The 18794-nt window shown below is 38.6% G+C and overlaps 1 protein-coding gene across 1 annotated transcript; it reads left to right on the forward strand.

The window, feature by feature from the left end:
* The first annotated feature begins 1911 nt into the window (after positions 1-1911).
* Positions 1912-17562, forward strand: LOC130924249 (C-type lectin domain family 4 member F-like). Its single transcript, XM_057850683.1, has 7 exons — positions 1912-2033; positions 2313-2398; positions 8423-8524; positions 8621-10498; positions 10565-10707; positions 17047-17156; positions 17238-17562. The coding sequence occupies exons 2-7, from the start codon at positions 2326-2328 to the stop codon at positions 17371-17373; spliced, it is 2442 nt and encodes an 813-aa protein (XP_057706666.1). The 5' UTR covers positions 1912-2033; positions 2313-2325; the 3' UTR covers positions 17374-17562.
* Positions 17563-18794: the final 1232 nt, after the last annotated feature.

Raw genomic sequence — 18794 nt, forward strand, 5'->3', positions numbered from 1 at the left:
GCACTACAGTTAAAAACCTAGGAATTCTATTTGACCCAGACCTATCATTTAAAGCTCATATTAAACAAACCCGCAGAACAGCCTTTTTCACCTGTGCAACATAGCCAAAAATTGGAAATACTCTGTCTGAAAAAGATGCAGAAAAATTAATTCACTCGTTCGTTATATCTAGATTGGATTACTGTAACTCCTTACATGCAACTTGTCCTAAAAGTTCCCTAAAAGGTCTTTGGCTAGCCCAGAACGCAGCAGCAAGACTTTTAACAGGAACTAATAGAATAGAGCACATCACCCATGTGCTCCAAGCCCTTCACTGGCTTCCAGTCGAGGTTAGAATTAAATTTAAAATCCTCCTTCTTACATTTAAGACCATTAATGGTTTGGGGCCATCTTATCTCACCGATGCTCTGGTTCCATACCGCCCCAACAGAACACTTCGTTCTCAGAATGCAGGTCTACTGGTGGTTCCCCGGGTTCCTTAAAAGTACAGTAGGAGCTAGAGCCTTTAACTACCAAGCTCCTGTCTTATGGAATCAGCTTCCAGCTAATATTAAAGAGGCCGACACAGTCTGTATATTTAAGATTAGACTAAAAACGTTCCTATTTGACAAAGCTTGTGGTCAGGCTAGTTGAAAACAGACTGGATTCACAGTTCATTCTAAGCTGCACTAGAAGCTGTAATGCTGGGGGAAGTACAGCCACTGAGTCATATCCCCTGTTTCTCACTCTACTTATACTTGTCTTTACTTCATTTCTCTTTTCTTTTTCTAATATCTAGTTGACTAGTCTCTTCATCACTAGTTACCCGGTGTCCTTTCCTCCCTCCCCTCTGGGGGAGGGGCTATTTTTCACCCGTAGCCGCCTGACTATCCTGACCCCTGGCTGGATGGACATCCTCGTGCCACCCCCCGTCTCAACTGGCTAGATGGACCCCCTTTTGTTCCTTCACCCCATTGCATCTCTACAAACTGGACCTCATTCTGCTAATACCCATCATCAGTCCTGGTGCATCTTTAGCCTGTCCGTCCTGGGAGTGGATCTCTCCTGACTGTGGTTCTCCCCAAGGTTTTTTTTTCCCCCCATAGGGTTTTTGGAGTTTTTCCTTGCCGCCATGGTGGGTCTAAGGATGTGGGATGCCCAGGACATGAACTTCATCTAACTCATCTACTGTATCTGACTGTGTATCATATTGACTCTGCAAAGCCCTCTAGGACAACCTTGTTGTGATATAGAGCTATACAAAATAAATTGAATTGAATTGAATTGAATGCACGGCCCTGGGCTATCAGCAAAAATAATCAAACTGCTGTGTTTCACTGTATAACCTAATCATATGCAAAGCACACGACAGCTCTGGATACTATCTCCATAATAATATTACAATAAGTTGGATCACACAATAGTTTACCGTGAAGATCTGCAAACAGTTTTTGACATCAAACACTCTCCTGCTGTCTCGAGCGAACTTGACACATGAACGCTACTAGTCTCATCCCTTTTTTCCTGTTCATTTTGCTTTTGCTTTCCTTCTCATCAATGTTCCACTCGGGTTCAAATTGGAAGGGCAGAAGCAATGACATGTTCATGTAGTTAAACAGTGATAGTGTGGAAGTCCGGCAGCGTGGCCATGTGACGTGACCACCCTGCGACGTCAACAACAATGGCGGCCTGCTAGTTAAAATAATTTTACAAATTCTATTAAAATGAAAACATTAAGAGGGGTTTTAATATTAAAAATATTATATCTCGTACTAACATTTATCTATTAAGAACTACATGTCTTTCTATCCATAGTACCCTTTTAGTCAATAAAAGGGAAAAGAAAGTCAACTGCTTCCCCAAAAATGATGACCATAAGTCAACAAACTCCAGTAGCACAGAATAAAATGATCTGTCATACAGGGTGTTCATTTACAACCAATCAGAGTCCAGATGCCTTTCTGGTTCTGATATTAAGGGAAAATATAAATGACTGATTCAATATGAAAGCAGAACCTCTCAAACCATTTACATTTTTTCCCAACAGATCCAAGGTAAGGACTTGTTTCATGGCTTTGTCGTGGTAGACTGACAGTACAATAAGGAGTATCTTATATGTAACTTCGGAGGTGATTCATTTCACGTATTTTATAGTGAAAAACAACATTCTTATTTGGATTTTTAGTTTGATAAAACAATTTCAGTTTCTTGAACAGTATTTAATGGAAATAATTTATTTGTTTAGGAACTGTTTCTTCAATGTCATAAAGTGTTTATTTGTGAAAAGTGACTTCCATTAGCATTGATCAACAAATGTTGATGTTCTAAACTAGGGGGGAAATAAACATGGATTCCATGGAACTTGATGACTGTGGCAACTTAAAGAAGAATATCACAATGAATGGGTTGGTTACTGAAGGTAATGTATACTAATAACAACAGCAGCAGCAATAATATCAAGTATATAAACTGGCAGTCAAGTGACATCAACAATGCTAAATTATAAAATTGATGTAACCATTCAATTATTTTGAATGCAGGTCAAATGTGTATATTAATTTTTGATCATATATTTTTTTCAATAAGTAATGTAATGGTATGCCAAAAAACAAATGTTTCAACATGCACATTTGTTTTAAGGTCATGTTTCACCTCACATTTGATACAGTAGGGGAACAAAGACGTTAAACTTTGATTGGGTAAACTACAAGTGTTTATGTGACACCCACAAAAGAAAATTTGGAAATGTGTTAATTCCAGTGTTTTTTTTTATATTTTTCATTTATTTATTTACATACAGTGGGCAAAATAAGTATTTAGTCAACCACTAATTGTGCCAGTTCTCCCACTTGAAAATATTAGAGAGGCCTGTAATTGTCAACATGAGTAAACCTCAACCATGAGAGACAGAATGTGGGAAAAAAAACAGAAAATCACATTGTTTGATTTTTAAAGTATTTGCAAATAATGGTGGAAAATAAGTATTTGGTCAATACCAAAAGTTTGTCTCAGTACTTTGTTTTGTACCCTTTGTTGGCAATAACGGAGGCCAAACATTTTCTGTAACTCTTCAGAAGCTTTTCACACACTGTTGCTGGTATTTTGGCCCATTCCTCAATGCAGATCTCCTCTAGAGCAGTGATGTTTTGGGGCTGTCGTTGGGCAACACAGACTTTCAACTCCCTCCACAGATTTTCTATGGGGTTGAGATCTGGAGACTGGCTAAGCCACTCCAGGACCTTGAAATGCTTCATACGAAGCCACTCCTTTGTTGCCCTGGCTGTGTGTTTGGGATCATTGTCATGCTGAAAGACCCAGCCATGTCTCATCTTCAATACCCTTGCTGATGGAAGGAGATTTTCACTCAAAATCTCTCAATACATGGCCCCATTCATTCTTTCCGTCAAAATGATAACAAGAGCGGTGAGCAAAAATCCCAGAACCACAAGAGGATGACCTAGTGAATGACGTACAGAGAGCTGGGACCACAGTAACAAAGACTACTATCAGTAACACAATGCGCCGGCAGGGACTAAAATCCTGCACTGCTAGACGTGTCCCCCTGCTGAAGGAAGTACTCGTCCAGACCCGTCTGCGGTTCGCTAGAGAGCATTTGGATGATCCAGAAGAGGACTGAGAGAATGTGTAATGGTCAGATGGAACCAAAATAGAACTTTTTGGTAGAAACACAGGTTCTCATGTTTGGAGGAATAAGAATACTGAATTGCACCATACCCACTGTGAAGCATGAAGGTGGAAACATCATGCTTTGGGGCTGTTTCTCTGTAAAGAGACCAGGACGACTGATCTATGTAAAGGAAAGAATGAACGGGGCCATGTATTGAGAGATTTTGAGTGAAAATCTCCTTCCATCAGCAGTGGCATTGAAGATGAGACGTGGCTGGGTCTTTCAGCATGACAATGATCGCAAACACACAGCCAGGGCAACAAAGGAGTGGCTTCGTAAGAAGCATTTGAAGGTCCTGGAGTGGCCTAGCCAGTCTCCAGATCTCAACCATTTGGAAAATCTGTGGAGGGAGTTGAAAGTCTGTGTTGCCCAGTGACAGCCCCAAAACATCACTGCTCTAGAGGAGATCAACATGGTGGAATGGGCCAAAATACCAGTAACAGTGTGTGAAAAGCTTGTGAAGAGTTACAGAAAACGTTTGGCCTGTTATTGCCAACCAAGGGTACATAACAAAGTATTGCGGACTTTTGGTATTGACCAAATACTTATTTTCCACCATGATTTGCAAATAAATTCTTTAAAAATCAAACAATGTGATTTTCTGTTTTTTTTTTTTTCCACATTCTGTCTCTCATGGTTGAGGTTTACCCATGTTGACAATTACAGGCCTCTCTAATATTTTCAAGTGGGAGAACTTGCACAATTAGTGGTTGACTAAATACTTATTCGCCTCACTGTATATCAAAGGCGTAGGTTTGCATAGTGACGGTAGGGACTAAACACTACCAACTTTTCACGATGCTCAAATTATCCCCACCAACTTTTAAGCACCCTTATTTGTATCATATAATGCTTTCAGTTGTATAGGTCATTTAGATTGTCTTCCCATATGTTGTAAGGATAGAATTGGCCTTATCATTATTAAGTGAATTATTTTCATTATGTTCAGACTTAATGTACATTTACCCCTTTTCACTTGCTGAATGTGTTAGTCCATGTTTAACAGTATCACAGTACAGAATTACGTTACATGTTGACATGCCCTCCTCCGCCCACTTCAAAGAGGAGGGATATTAGTTTTTGTTTTTGTTTTTTTTCAGCCAGCAGCCACTCTAAGTGTTATAAAAAGTAATTGTTGTGAAGGTGGGAAACACACCACTAATTTTGGCACTGAAAGTCCGGCCTGCATCAGAGTTAGCATTACCATTACAATAAACTGAGTTTACTTGCTAACCTGAGTAGGAAGCTGGTTAGGGAGAAGTGTCCTCCTGTATGTGTTTTCTACTATGTTAACGTTAATTAAACTGTGAGAAGTATAGTGAACTCTGCTCAGCTGTAACAAGGTAGTGAACCAAGGTTTACCCCCTTGCTCCCAGTATTCATTTTTATTTTATTAAAGCAGCCCAAAGGAGCTTTCATGTGTTAATCCTGAAGGAAGGCTCCTTTTTATTTAGTTTTGTTATTGATGACTATCATGTTATTATCATGACTAAGAATTTTAAAAAATATATTTATTTTATTTAAGACAGTTTTGAGTGGTAATAAGCTTTTTTTTTTTTTTTTTTTTTTTTTTGCATTCCTGGATACTTAAGAGATGATTAATAAGTTTGTATTTCTTATGTATGTTTATATAATTTGTGTTCAAATATTGCAATCCAAGTTTGCTAATAAAATCCAGACATTTATGCTGGAAGCTTTGAAAACGTTTCCTTAGTAGTTTTTGAAAACAAAGGTTTGAATTAAATGGTGTATCACCTGAACCAATACATATGCACTGCAAAATCCCACCTCCTTAAAACTGGGAGGGAGGGAGAAAAAAAAAAAAAAAAAACTTAAATTTCCTTGTTTTCAGTGTAAATCTACAGGAAATAAGTGAAATAATCTGCCAGTGCTTCAAGTAAACTTTATGCAGATTTCTTGAATTAAGAAAAATAGCTATCTGTAAATAATCTTGACATATCTTAAGCAAAAAGTTTAATTAATTTAATCTAAAAAAAAAACTTGCTTGTCAGAAATGTTCTGAATTCAAGAATAGATATCCTTCAAAACATTATTTGAAAGCATTTCTTCTTGATTTAGGTGAAAAATGACAGACCTTTAGATGTATGCGCTTAATAAGAAAAAAAAATGGTCATATTTGGTAAAAGTAGAAGAATCTGACGCATTAATCTGTTAACTAACCTTCATAACTCAAAACAAGATGAAAAAAATTATTCGACAAGATTTAAGAAAAGATTAAGACGTTATATATTTGCGTTGTGAAAGTTAGTATAAGTCAATGCAGATTTATATTGCATTGATCATTTAGCCTATCAATTAATTAGGTTGTTATTGGTGAGAAATGTAGCCCTGACCGCTGGTTACCCAATCTGTTTGGTCTTATTAATGTCCCGCCCCCAGCAAAATGTGTACATGCAGGTTATGCCGTTATATCGTCCCTGCCAATGTTGAGATCAAACTTACGCCCTTCACATACAGTACAGTATATATACACTAGTACAGAGTTAAAAGGGTCACAATGCTGTGACATGAATGCTGGCTGCAATGTCCAGTCATGACAGTAAGGGGCAGTATTAGCCTGCTGCTTTTGGTGTAAAATGCACTGGGGCCTGAGGAATTCATGAATGTTTCCTGCAACGGCAACACGCCTCCATTTCTCAATTTATCTGTGTGCTGTATTTTAGACACATAACACAAACCGTTACGGGTTTCCACACCTGAGACCTGTTACATTTACATACTAGAGTTCATGCATAGTAAGGGTAGTCTGGCTGTGAGCTAGACGTGTAGCTATGCCATATACAGTACACTGCTGGCCAAAAGCATTGGCACCCCTGCAATTCTGTCAGATAATGGTCAATTTCTCCCAGAAAATGATTGCAATTACAAATGCTTTGGCAGTAATATCTTCATTTATTTTGCTTGCAATGAAAAAAAAAAAAAAATTGCGAAAGAGAATGGAAAAAAATTAAAGAAATCATTATCATTTTGTAAAAACTCCAAAAATGGCCGGACAAAAATATTGGCACCCTTAAAAAATAAAATAAATCATGTAATGCTTCTCTAATTTGTGTAATTAACAGCACCTGTTACTTACCTGTGGTACATAACAGGTGGTGGCAATAACTAAATCACACTTGCAGCCAGTTAAAATGGATTCAAGTTGACTCAATCTCTGTCCTGTGTCCTTGTGTGTACCACAAGAAAGAAGACCAAAGAACTGTCTGAGGACTTGGACAATCTCAAGGCTACAAGTCTTTCTCCAAAGACCTGAATGTTCCTGTGTCTACCGTGCGCAGTGACGTCAATAAGTGTAAAACCCATGGCACTGTGGCTAACCTCTCTAGATGTGGACGGAAAACAAAAGTTGACGAGAGATTTCAACGAAAGATTGTATGGATGGTGGATAAAGAACCTTGACTAACATCCAAACAAGTTCAAGCTGTCCTGCAGTCCGAGGGTACTACAGTGTCAACCCGTACTATCCGTCGGTGTCTGAATGAAAAGGGATTATGGTTGGATACCCAGAAAGACCCCACTTCAGACCCAGAGACATAAAGCCATGCTGGAGTTTGCCAAAACTTACCTGTGGAAACCAAAAACGTTTTTGAAGAATGTTCTCTGGTCAGATGAGACAAAAGTAGAGCTTTTTGGGAAAAGGCATTAACATAGAGTTTACAGGGGGGAAAAAACAAGGCCTTCAAAGAAAAGAACATGGTCCTTACAGTCAAACATGGCGGAGGTTCCCTGATGTTTTGGGGTTGCTTTGATGCCTCTGGCACTGGACTGCTTGACAGTGTGCATGGCATTATGAAGTCTGAAGACTACCAACAAATTTTGCAGCATAACGTAGGGCCCAGTGTGAGAAAGCTGGGTTCCTCTCAGAGGTCATGGGTCTTCCAAAACTGATCCAAAACACACTTCAAAAAGCACTAGAAAATGGTTTGAGAGAAACCACTGGAGACATCTAAAGTGGCCAGCAATTAGTCCAGACCATAATCCCACAGAACACCTATGTTTGAAAATGGCATTTTGGAGACGTCACCTTTCAAATCTTAGAGACCTGAGGCAGTTGGCCAAATAAGAATGCTCTAAAATTCCAGCAGAGCATTGTAAGAATCTCATTGATGGATACCGTAAGCGGTTGTTCGCAGTTATTTTGTCTAAAGGTTGTGCTATTAAGTATTAGGCTGAGGGTGCCAATACTTTTGTCCGGCCCATTTTTGGAGTTTTATGTAAAAATATAATGATTTAATTTTTTTTTTTTTTTTCCCCTTTTGTGTTTTTTTCATCACAAACAAAAAAATGAAGATATTGCTACCAAAGCATTTGTAATTGTAATCATTTTCTGGGAGAAATTGAGCATTATCTGACAGAATTGAAGGGGCGCCAATACTTTTGGCCAGCAGTGTACTTCCCCCAAATAATTGACTTTTTGTGCCATTAAACCCCACTGTTCTTTATATTTAACATCAGAATGAGAATTATCATATAATTTACGGGCCAAGTAGGTTAGAAGCATGCATTCATTTTTCAGTTTCAGTCCACCCAATGAACATTAAAAAAAAAAGACAGTGATACATGCAGGGGGAGGACAAGAGTGAGGAGAGCATTAGTTATACTCTGGATTAAAAATCCATTCATTTTCAGTAAAAGCTAATATCATGAGAGAAAAAGTACAATCAAATTAGGAATGAATCATTTTAGGCTTCTTTTATTTAGAAACTGACAATATTTTTCTTCCCATTTATTTAGTGAGTTTTCAACAAAAGAAAAAGTCATCCAGATGTGTCACTGTGTGTCTTGGTTTGCTGTGTGCAGTATTACTGGCTGGTAACATTGGACAGTTTATCTACTGTATGTCACATTCAAAACTTGTTCAGCATGACTATTTGACATGCAGTTGAATTTCTTTTTGTTACTGATTTTTTCACCTTAAATCCATATTAACAGATGAACTTCTGCCTGTTTTTTCAATGGCGGACAAGGCTAATTCTGACAAACTAAATCAAGAGATGGAACAGTATCTCCACACCGACATCGAAAAAGTGGAGAGAAACCAACTTGAGGTTGCTTTGTATAACCTGACGAGAGACAAAAGCCTGTTGAATTTCAGCTACAATTCCATGGTGATGGACAGAGATCGACTGCTTGGCATCGAAATGGCTTTGACCACCGAACGAGATGAGTTGAGAGCCAACCTCCAGAATGTGAAGCAACAGCATGATCACTTGCAGTGCAATTACAGCCTCCTAAATAGAGAGAACAGTGCACTGGGCAAAGAGAAAGAGCAGTTGAGAGTTACTTATGAGTCCCTTGTTAAAGAAAAAGACCAGTTACAGACCAGCTACAATTCCCTTGTTAAAGAGCAAGAGCACCTTCAAACCAATAAAACTATGGTGGCTTCTGAGAGAGATGAGTTCAAGTCCCGCTTAAACAATCTGGAAAAAGAGAAGGACCAGTTAGAGCATTATTACTCTTCACTGAAAAGCGAGAAAGACTTGTTACAGGCCAATTTTGAGTCCCTTGTAAAAGACAAAAAACAATTACAGACCAGCTATGATTCACTCGTTAAAGAGCAAGAACGCCTTCAAACTAGTCAAAGCACCGAGATTGCCGAGTTGAAATCACGCGTCCACAGCCAAAAAAATGAGAAAGAACAGTTGCAACACAATTACACTTCACTGAGAAACGAGGAAAACCAGTTACAGGCCCGTTACGAGTCCCTTGTTAAAGAGAAGGACAATTTAGAGAGCAGATACAATTCCCTCATTGAAGAGAAAAGGCTTCTGCTAACAAGTAAAACCATTGTGGCTACAGAAAAAGATCAATGCAAGGTCAGTTTTGAAAATCTGAAAAATGAGAAAAACCAGTTGCAACGCAATTTCTCTTCAATGGGGAAGGACAAAGACCAGCTACAGGTCAGATATGAGTCGCTCTTTAAAGCGAAAGAACATCTTCAAATGAGTAAAACAGTCTTGTCTGCTGAAAGAGATCAGTGCAAGTCCAGCTTCAACAGTTTGAAAAACGAGAAAGACCAGTTAGAACATGATAATGCTTTAATAAGAACGCAGAAAGACCATTTACAGGCCAACCACAAGTCCCTCGTGAAAGACAAAGAGCTGTTACAGACGAGATACGATTCCCTCAGTAGAGAGAAACAGCTTCTTCTTGAAAATAAAAAGACTTTGTCAAACGAAAGAGATCAGCTCAGGTCCAGCCTCAACAATCTGGAAAATGAAAATAAACAGCTACAACACAATTTCTCTTCACTGGCAAGCAAGATGGGCCAGTTACAAGCCCGTTACAATTCCCTTGATAGAGACAAAAAGCTTCTTTTAACAGGTAAAGCCAGTTTGCAAACTGAAAGAGATCAGTGCAGGTTCCGCTTTGACATTCTAAGAAAGGAGAAAGATCAGTTACAACAGAGTTATTCTTCACTGAGAAGTGAGAAAGACCAGTTGCAGAACCGATATGCATCCCTCGTTCAAGAGAAACAGCTACTTATTACCAATAAGACCACATTGACTGCTGAGAAAGAAATGCTTAAATCCCTCAATAACAATATAAAAAAAGAGAGAGACCATTTACAAAACAATTACACTTTGCTTGAGGTTGAAAGAGACAGACTTGAAAGAAATAATACGGCCTTGACAGCAAGCATAGATATTTGTCAAATTCAGAACCTGCTTCTTCAAATGCAAAATATGCACAACGACTGCGACACACTGAGGGTCGATTATGAGGAGCTACAAAGAAATCAGAGCAGCCTCGAAATACAAAGACTTGAGCTGCAGCACAACGTGGACAAGATGACCGCCAAGCTAAAAAGTAAGACCACGACAGACAAAAGTCTAGTTGCCTCATTAATCTCCTCATTTTGATGACATTCTATAGGTATGCGCTGTGCGGCCGGGTGGCGGAAGTTCAACACCAACTGTTACTATGTGTCAAGCTCGAGTCGGAATTGGGCAGAAAGCAGACAAGACTGCATAAGCAAGGGAGCTGACCTGGTTATCATAAACAGCAGGGAGGAACAGGTGGGACCGATATGGGATCTCACAAATGAGATGTTGCTGAGAATGTAAATGAGTTTATCACTTGTAGATGTCTAATCCATTTAAAGTGGGAGGGTGGCAGTGAATGAATGTTTGCTCATTCTCTGCAAACCCTCCCATTTCAAATGGATTGAATGTCTAGAGCCATCAATGGCAGAAAATGAGTTACCGGTATGTCTGACGAGGCCATGTGACTTTACATTCAAGTGCGTATATGCAGTAATTTAGTATTAAAAAAAATACAGACATTTTGGCTTAAAATACAGCAGTTTATTTTAAAGAGGGGTGCAAGAGCAAGCTTTTTCAGCCTTGTCTGTGTATTCCGCCATATATATATATATATATATATATATATATATATTATATATATGTATACAGTATATACAGTGGGGAGAACAAGTATTTGATACACTGCCAATGGGTTTTCCCATTGACAGTGTATCAAATATTTGTTCTCCCCACTGTATACAGTATATATGCTGTATTTTAAGCCAAAGAACTGATGTGTTTAATAGAACAATATGTCTATATGCTGCCATAGCAGATTCATTGCGCATTAAGTCCCGAACTATTTTTAATCTGTCAGTTTTACCCTGGAAACCCCCGTTTACAGACGTTGCGCAACTGCTTTTTTTTTTCAACCTAGCCATAAAAAGAAGTAATCGTATTCATTAGGGTTATTCCGATCATGTTTTTTTGCTCCCGATCCGATCCCGATCGTTTTAGTTTGAGTATCTGCCGATTCCGATATTTCCCGATCCGATTGCTTTTTTTTTGCTCCCGATTCAATTCCAATCATTCCCGATAATTTTTCCCGATCATATACATTTTGGCAATGCATTAAGAAAAAAAATAATAAAACTCGGACGAATATATACATTCAACATACAGTACATAAGTACTGTATTTGTTTATCATGACAATAAATCCTCAAGATGGCATTTACATTATTAACATTCTTTCTGTGAGAGGGATCCACGGATAGAAAGACTTGTGACTTTGTATATTGTGACTAAATATTGCCATCTAGTGTATTTGTTGAGCTTTCAGTAAATGATACTGCAGCCATTCATCCCAAATGCATGATGGGAAGTGGAACCAGGACTGTGCGTAGTGCTACCAATTGATATATCTTCTCTGCGTTGGGAAGTAACATAATGGGTTAAGAAAAAGATCAATTGCTACCTTGCTTCCCCACATTGCTTCCCATGATATTTCTAACCGTAGGGAGAGGGAATGTAAGGCTTTAGCCTATTAAAAAAGGCTCCAAAGGCTGGCAAAATTCACTCTTATTCTACGCATTTTACGCTGCCTTTAAGCTCTATGTAGGTAAAACGGCGCCATTACAGATTGAGCGCGACAATGCGTGAGTGGGTCGTGCAGTGCATGCATTAATTGCGTTAAATATTTTAACGTGATACATTTTTTTAAAAATTCATTACTGCCGTTAACGGGATAAATTTGATAACCCTACCTTAAGCCTAAACTAAAGACTCTGGATGAGTGTAACATTATGTCTGTAACGTTAAATACAATTAGAAAACGATTTAATTAAAAACTATAAATATATATGTATTAAAAAACGCATGTCCAATATTTTTATGCCGATTCCGATACTTTGAAAATGACGTGATCGGACCCGATCGATTGGGACATCTCTGGTATTTATTATTCAAAATAGCTGTCATTTTTAGCTTAGAATCATTAATTGATGTCTAATATTTAGCTAAAAAAAAAAAAACGCCTTAAAATTATTCAGTTGCATATTTTAAACTTTCAAACAAATTACGTAACATTGAAAAAATTAGCGTCTGTGAAAAAGTCATGGATATCTACCTCATAACGATCGCTAAATTGTATTTTTTTCGTTACTTGCGCTTTTTCCCCAGTATTTTAGATGATAAATAATCGATCCAAACAAAGAAAAATTGAAAAAAAAACTTTTAAAAGGATTGATGTCTGCGATTTTTGCATCGGGGCCCTTGTTATATTATCATGTTTCACCAACGAAATCCCCCCAAAATCCGGCCGTGGCTATTCACAGCTGTGTCTTGACACTCAGTGATACATGCTACTTGGAGTTTTTGGATCAAAAAGAGTTAAGTATGTGATAATATCTCGTTAAAATTGTGGCGTCTTTAATTCTGCTCTCTCATGCTGTCACCTCCAATTAGAGTTTTGCTGTTAAAAAAAAGAAAATGTAAATGCCCTCCTGTTAAAATTTGTTCTTCCCCCAGAAAATTGAGGTTTTAAGCCTTCCAATGATGCAGCATCACACATGCATATAGGACCATTTTTAAATTTGGCCAAATTGAGGGTCTCGGAGCAGAACTTCAAGTCACCTGAGTGTTTTCCGCCAAATGGCCAAATTTCAAAATTGTCCTATGTGCATGTGTGATGCATCATTGAAAAGCTTAAAACCTCAATTTTCTGGGGGAAGAACATTTTTGAACACTGAGGCATTTAAAAAAAAAAAAGTTTTTAAACAGCAAAACCCTAACTGGAGGTGAGAGCACGTGAGAGCATAATTAAAGACGCCATGATTTTAACGAGATATAATCGCGTACTTACCTCTTTTCGATCCAAAAACTCCATGTAGCACGTAAATGGTGTTATACTTGTATAGCGCTTTTCCACCTTTCAAGGTGCTCAAAGCGCTTGATACTACATTGCCATCTACCTACTGGTGACGTAGCGCCAGTAGGTAGGATACTTAGGCGAGTTCATCAGGGCAGAGAATCGAACCCACAAGCTGTGGGTCGGGGGGGACAACTACTCTACCACTGAGCCACGCCACCCCGATGTATCACCGAGTGTCAAGACACAGCTGTGAATGGCCACAGCTGGATTTTTGGGGGAAATTTTATGGGTGAAACATGGTAATATTACAAGGGTCGCGATGCAGAAATTGCAGACTTGAAGGAGACTTTGAGATTTTCATTTTCATACATTTACCCTTTTAAACGTTTTTGTTCAATTTTTCTTTGTTTGAATCGATTATTTATCATCTAAAATATGGGGGGAAATGCGACAGTAACGAAAAAAATACAAATAAGCGATAGTTAAGAGGTAGATAGCGTCTGTAAAAAAGTTACGGATACGTTTTTCATTGTGACCTAATTTGTTTAAAAGTGTAAAATATGCGAGTGAATAATTTTTTTAAGTTTTTTTTTTTTTTTTAAACTAAATATTAGACATCAATTAATGATTCTAACCTAAAAATGACAGACATTTCGAATAATAAATACGATTACTTACCTTCTTTTTATGGCTAGGTTGAAACAAAAGCGGTTGCGTGATGTCTGTAAACGGGGGTTTCGAAGGTAAAACTGACAAATCAAAAATAGTTCGGGGACTTAATGTGCCATGAATCTACTATGGCAGCATATAGACATTGTTTTATCAAACAAAACAGTTCTATTGGCTTAAAATACAGCAGTTTATTTTAAAGATGGGTGCAAGAGCAGAAACTGCTTTTTCATATTTATATATATATATATATGTATATAGATATATATATATATAGATACACACAGTACATACCGTAATTTTTTCGGACTATAAACCGCTACTTTTTTCCCTCATTTTGAATCCTGTGGCTTATAGTCCAGTGCAGCTTATTTGTTGATTTGTTTGGGTTAATAGGTAACACATTATTTGACAGCGGTGTCATAAGACTGCCATAAGACCATTATAATTCTGATATGACATTATCATTGGAATTAATGAATGCTTATGACAGATGTCATTAAGTGTCATCCGGCAAATTATGTCACTAACTCCATTTATGTCCAGCTCGGGTCTTTTACATCCATTCAAAAGAGATCATTTTCCGGATCACACCATGTGATATCTGTCATAAGCATTCATTAATGCTCATGGCAGTGTCATGTCATAATTATGATGGTCTTATGACAGCATTATGGCGCCACTGTCAAATAAAGTGTTACCAAATCCCATAAATAGCAATTAATGAAACAACTAGAACAGTAACTGAAGGAATAATTAGCACAGAACATGAATTTCGATTAGCTATTTCCATCCGTAGCAGTGCAACGCACGCTAAGAGGCATGTTGGACGACAGCAGGTGGCAGCTGGGGTCGACTATCTCCCCCGCAAGAACAGTGATGGCTAAATAAAGCTTCTTGAAGCAATGAAGCTTTGCATCCCATTGGTTAAAAGCTTCATGTTGGTTTATTTGGTCTAATGATGGCGCTGTCAAATAAAGTGTTACCGGTTGATATTTTTTGGTGTAAATATCCCATAATACAGTGAGGACAACTGCAGCTTATAGTCCAGTGCGGCTTATCGACGAACAAATGCCTTTTTCCTGTCAGATTTGGTGGGTGGCGGCTTATGGTCAGGTGCGCCTTATAGTGCAAAAATTACATATACAGTGGGGCAAATAAGTATTTAGTCAACCACAAATTGTGCAATTTCTCCCACTTGAAAATATTAGAGAGGCCTGTAATTGTCAACATGGTAAACCTCAACCATGAGAGACAGAATGTGGAAAAAAAAAAACTGAAAATCTGTTTGATTTTTAAATAATTTATTTGCAAATCATGGTGGAAAATAAGTATTTGTTCAATACCAAAAGTTCATCTCAATAATTTGTTATGTACCATTTGTTGGCAATAAGGCCAAACGTTTTCTGTAACTCTTCACAAGCTTTTCACACACTGTTGCTGGTATTTTGGCCCATTCCTCCATGCAGATCTCCTCTAGAGCAGTGATGTTTTGGGGCTGTGGTTGGGCAACACGGACTTTCAACTCCCTCCACAGATATTCTATGGGGTTGAGATCTGGAGACTAGCTAGGCCACTCCAGGACCTTGAAATGCTTCTTACAAAGCCACTCCTTTGTTGCCCTGGCTGTGTGTTTTGGATCATTGTCATGCTAAAAGACCCAGCCACGTCTCATCTTCAATGCCCTTGCTGATGGAAGAAGATTTTCACTCAAAATCTCTCGATACATGGCCCTATTCAATCTTTCCTTTACACAGATCAGTCGTTGTGGTCCCTTTGCAGAATAACAGCCTCAAAGCATGATGTTTCCACCTTCATGCTTCACAGTGGGTATGGTGTTCTTCGGATGCAATTCAGTATTCTTTCTCCTCCAAACACGAGAACCTGTGTTTCTACCACAAAGTTCTCTTTTGGTTTTATCTGACCATAACTAATTCTCCCAGTCCTCTTCTGGCTCATCCAAATGCTCTCTAGCGAACCGCAGACGGTCCTTGACGTGTACTGGCTTCAGCAGGGGGACACGTCTGACAGTGCAGGATTTGAGTCCCTGGCGGCGCATTATGTTACTAATAGTAGCCTTTGTTACTGTGGTCCCAACTCTGTAGGTCATTCACTAGGTCCCCCCGTGTGGTTCTGGGATTTTTGCTCACCATTCTTGTTATCATTTTAACGCTACGGGCTGAGATCTTGCATGGAGCCCCAGATCGAGAGAGATTATCAGTGGTCTTGTAGGTCTTCCATTTTCTAATAATTGCTCCCACAGTTGATTTCTTTACACCAAGCGTTTTACCTATTGCAGATTCAGTCTTCCCAGCCTGGTGCAGGTCTACAATTTTGTCTCTGGTGTCCTTCGACAGCTCTTTGGTCTTGGCCATAGTGGAGTTTGGAGTGTCACTGACTGAGTGTGTGGACAGGTGTCTTTTATACCGATAATGAGTTAAAACAGGTGCCATTAATACAGGTAACGAGTGGAGCCTTGTTAGACCTCTTTGACAGCCAGAAATCTTGCTTGTTTGTAGGAGACCAAATACTTATTTTCCAGTCTAATTTAGAAATAAATTCTTTAAAAATCAAACAATGCGACTGTCTCTTTTTTTCTCCACATTCTGTCTCCCATGGTTGAGGTTTACTCATGTTGACAATTACAGGCCTCTCTAATATTTTCAAGTAGGAGAACTTGCACAATTGGTGGTTGACTAAATACTTATTTGCGCCACTGTACTGTATATATTATATACATACATACTGTATATACACACACATTTTTTTTTTTTTTTTAAATCATGATATCAGTACAGTATCAGTCTATACCACACAGCCGGAATCAGTATCGACAGCCATAAAATGGTATCGGTGCAACACAACTCTAGAGTATCAAGGAATTCTGATTTGTATGAATGAATAAATGTGCTACTTCATGCCAATAAGACTAATGGTAAATTTCACTCTATGGTATTTTAGGGAGCATTGTATTTTTTTCCATTCCAAGCGGAAGCGTATCGACATATTTGTGCAATGTCTACTTTTTTCAAAGAACAGCAAACAAATGTTGGATTCTGCTCTTCATAAAAGGTCTTCCTTAATGGTTTATTGGGCCCGGGCAAGCATGCGTGGATTGGCCTAAGTGACCATGTCAAGGAGGGAACTTGGATGTGGGTGGATGGTACCCCTCTCATCAAAAGGTAAGGTTGTAATTTTTCAAGACCAAAACGTTTGATGAATGTTTTTTTATGTCACAATTTGTGGGTTGGTTTTTCTAACAGCTTTTGGCAGAATGGGCAGCCTAATAACTTCCGTAACCAGGACTGTGGCGAAATCCAAAGCAAAAAGGTTTTCATGTTGGGGATCTGGAACGACGACACCTGTTCTCTTCAACAAAAATGGATTTGCGAGAATTGACAATGATACGTGGCTTTAAATCTAATCCAGTGGATTTAGTGCATACCTGTTGATACAATAAATCACAGTACAGTACTTCATAAAGAATGCAACAGTTTGAAAGTCTTATGAATTTGTTCAGTTAGTATTTTGATTGTTGATTTTTTTTTGGGGGGGTGGGCAAAACACCCTTTCCTAATGTGGAAAATATACTGTTTACCATGAGTTTAAATAAAATATACAGATGTACAGAGTTGAATTCAGGTGAGGATTATTATTAGTGTGTGTTTTGATTTATAAAATACATTTAAAAAATACCCCAAATATTTGGGAAAGATTCGTAGATCATCATCCCCACACCACTTCCACACTTAAACACCACTAGAGCACTGTTCGTGTATGATCAATAATATGGCTGAATGGCAACAGTTCAAAACTTCCTAAGTGGGTCATTGCGAGTGCGGTGGCTATCAACCAATAATGGACAAAGCTTTTACATGAAATGTCACCAGGTCAAATGTGTGTCACCAAGTCAAAACCTTTTCTAAGGGTCATCGAGTCAGAAATTGTTCTTTGTGTCACATGGTCGGAAATGTTTCGAAGAGTCAACGAGTCGAAACCTAACGGTCACCGAATCAACAAATTTTCCGACTTTCATTGAGTCAACAATTTTTCTAAAAGCCGAGTTATGCTTCTGCGGCAGACCTGCGCCGTCAAGGCAGACCCGATTTACGACCCTCCGCCGTAGCCTGTCGTGCACTTCAAGAAAATCTTGACTTGTGCGACGTCAGAGCATGGTGACGTGGCGCAAATGGACTGTGATTGGTCCGCTCAGACTGTTTCCGGTTCAGCGCAAAATCACCGCCATTTTCAAACTTTGTTTTCCTACACCATGCCGATGAGAGTATCAACGAAGAGCAAGTACGACAACTTCTACAATGTCTCGTCAAGACATTATAAAGATTACCAAATGGCAAGCAATTCGTGGGAGGAGATTGCTAAAAAATACGGGGCTGAAAGTCAGCCAGCGATTGTATAAAAAAATGGAAGAACCACCGTGAGAAGTATGTGTGTGTTTGGAAGCGAATGGCCACAAGCGGTGACCCAGTCGGCCAAAAACTGCCAAAATCGCATTTTGGGTTGGTGCACTTCATAATTTATTTTGTAGATGTTTGCTGCGAGTCTGTGACTTATTTCCATGTCACATGTCAAGTATATGAAGAATAAATCACAGGTTTTGTGTCAAAAGAGTTGTTTTGATGTTTTATTTTCAACAAGACAGTTCAAACACTTGATACATCATCACTGATTGAAAGTGTCTCATCGCTTTTATGATAACCTGTTTACCATCAAGGCTTTAAACGCAGTTTGGGAAGTTCCAAAACCAACAGAAATCTGCTATGGCTTCCCACTGGCTGGTTGTAGGACACGGCAAACAAATT

Source organism: Corythoichthys intestinalis, chromosome 11 (assembly GCF_030265065.1).
Source record: "Corythoichthys intestinalis isolate RoL2023-P3 chromosome 11, ASM3026506v1, whole genome shotgun sequence".
Classification (NCBI taxonomy): Eukaryota; Metazoa; Chordata; class Actinopteri; order Syngnathiformes; family Syngnathidae; genus Corythoichthys; species Corythoichthys intestinalis.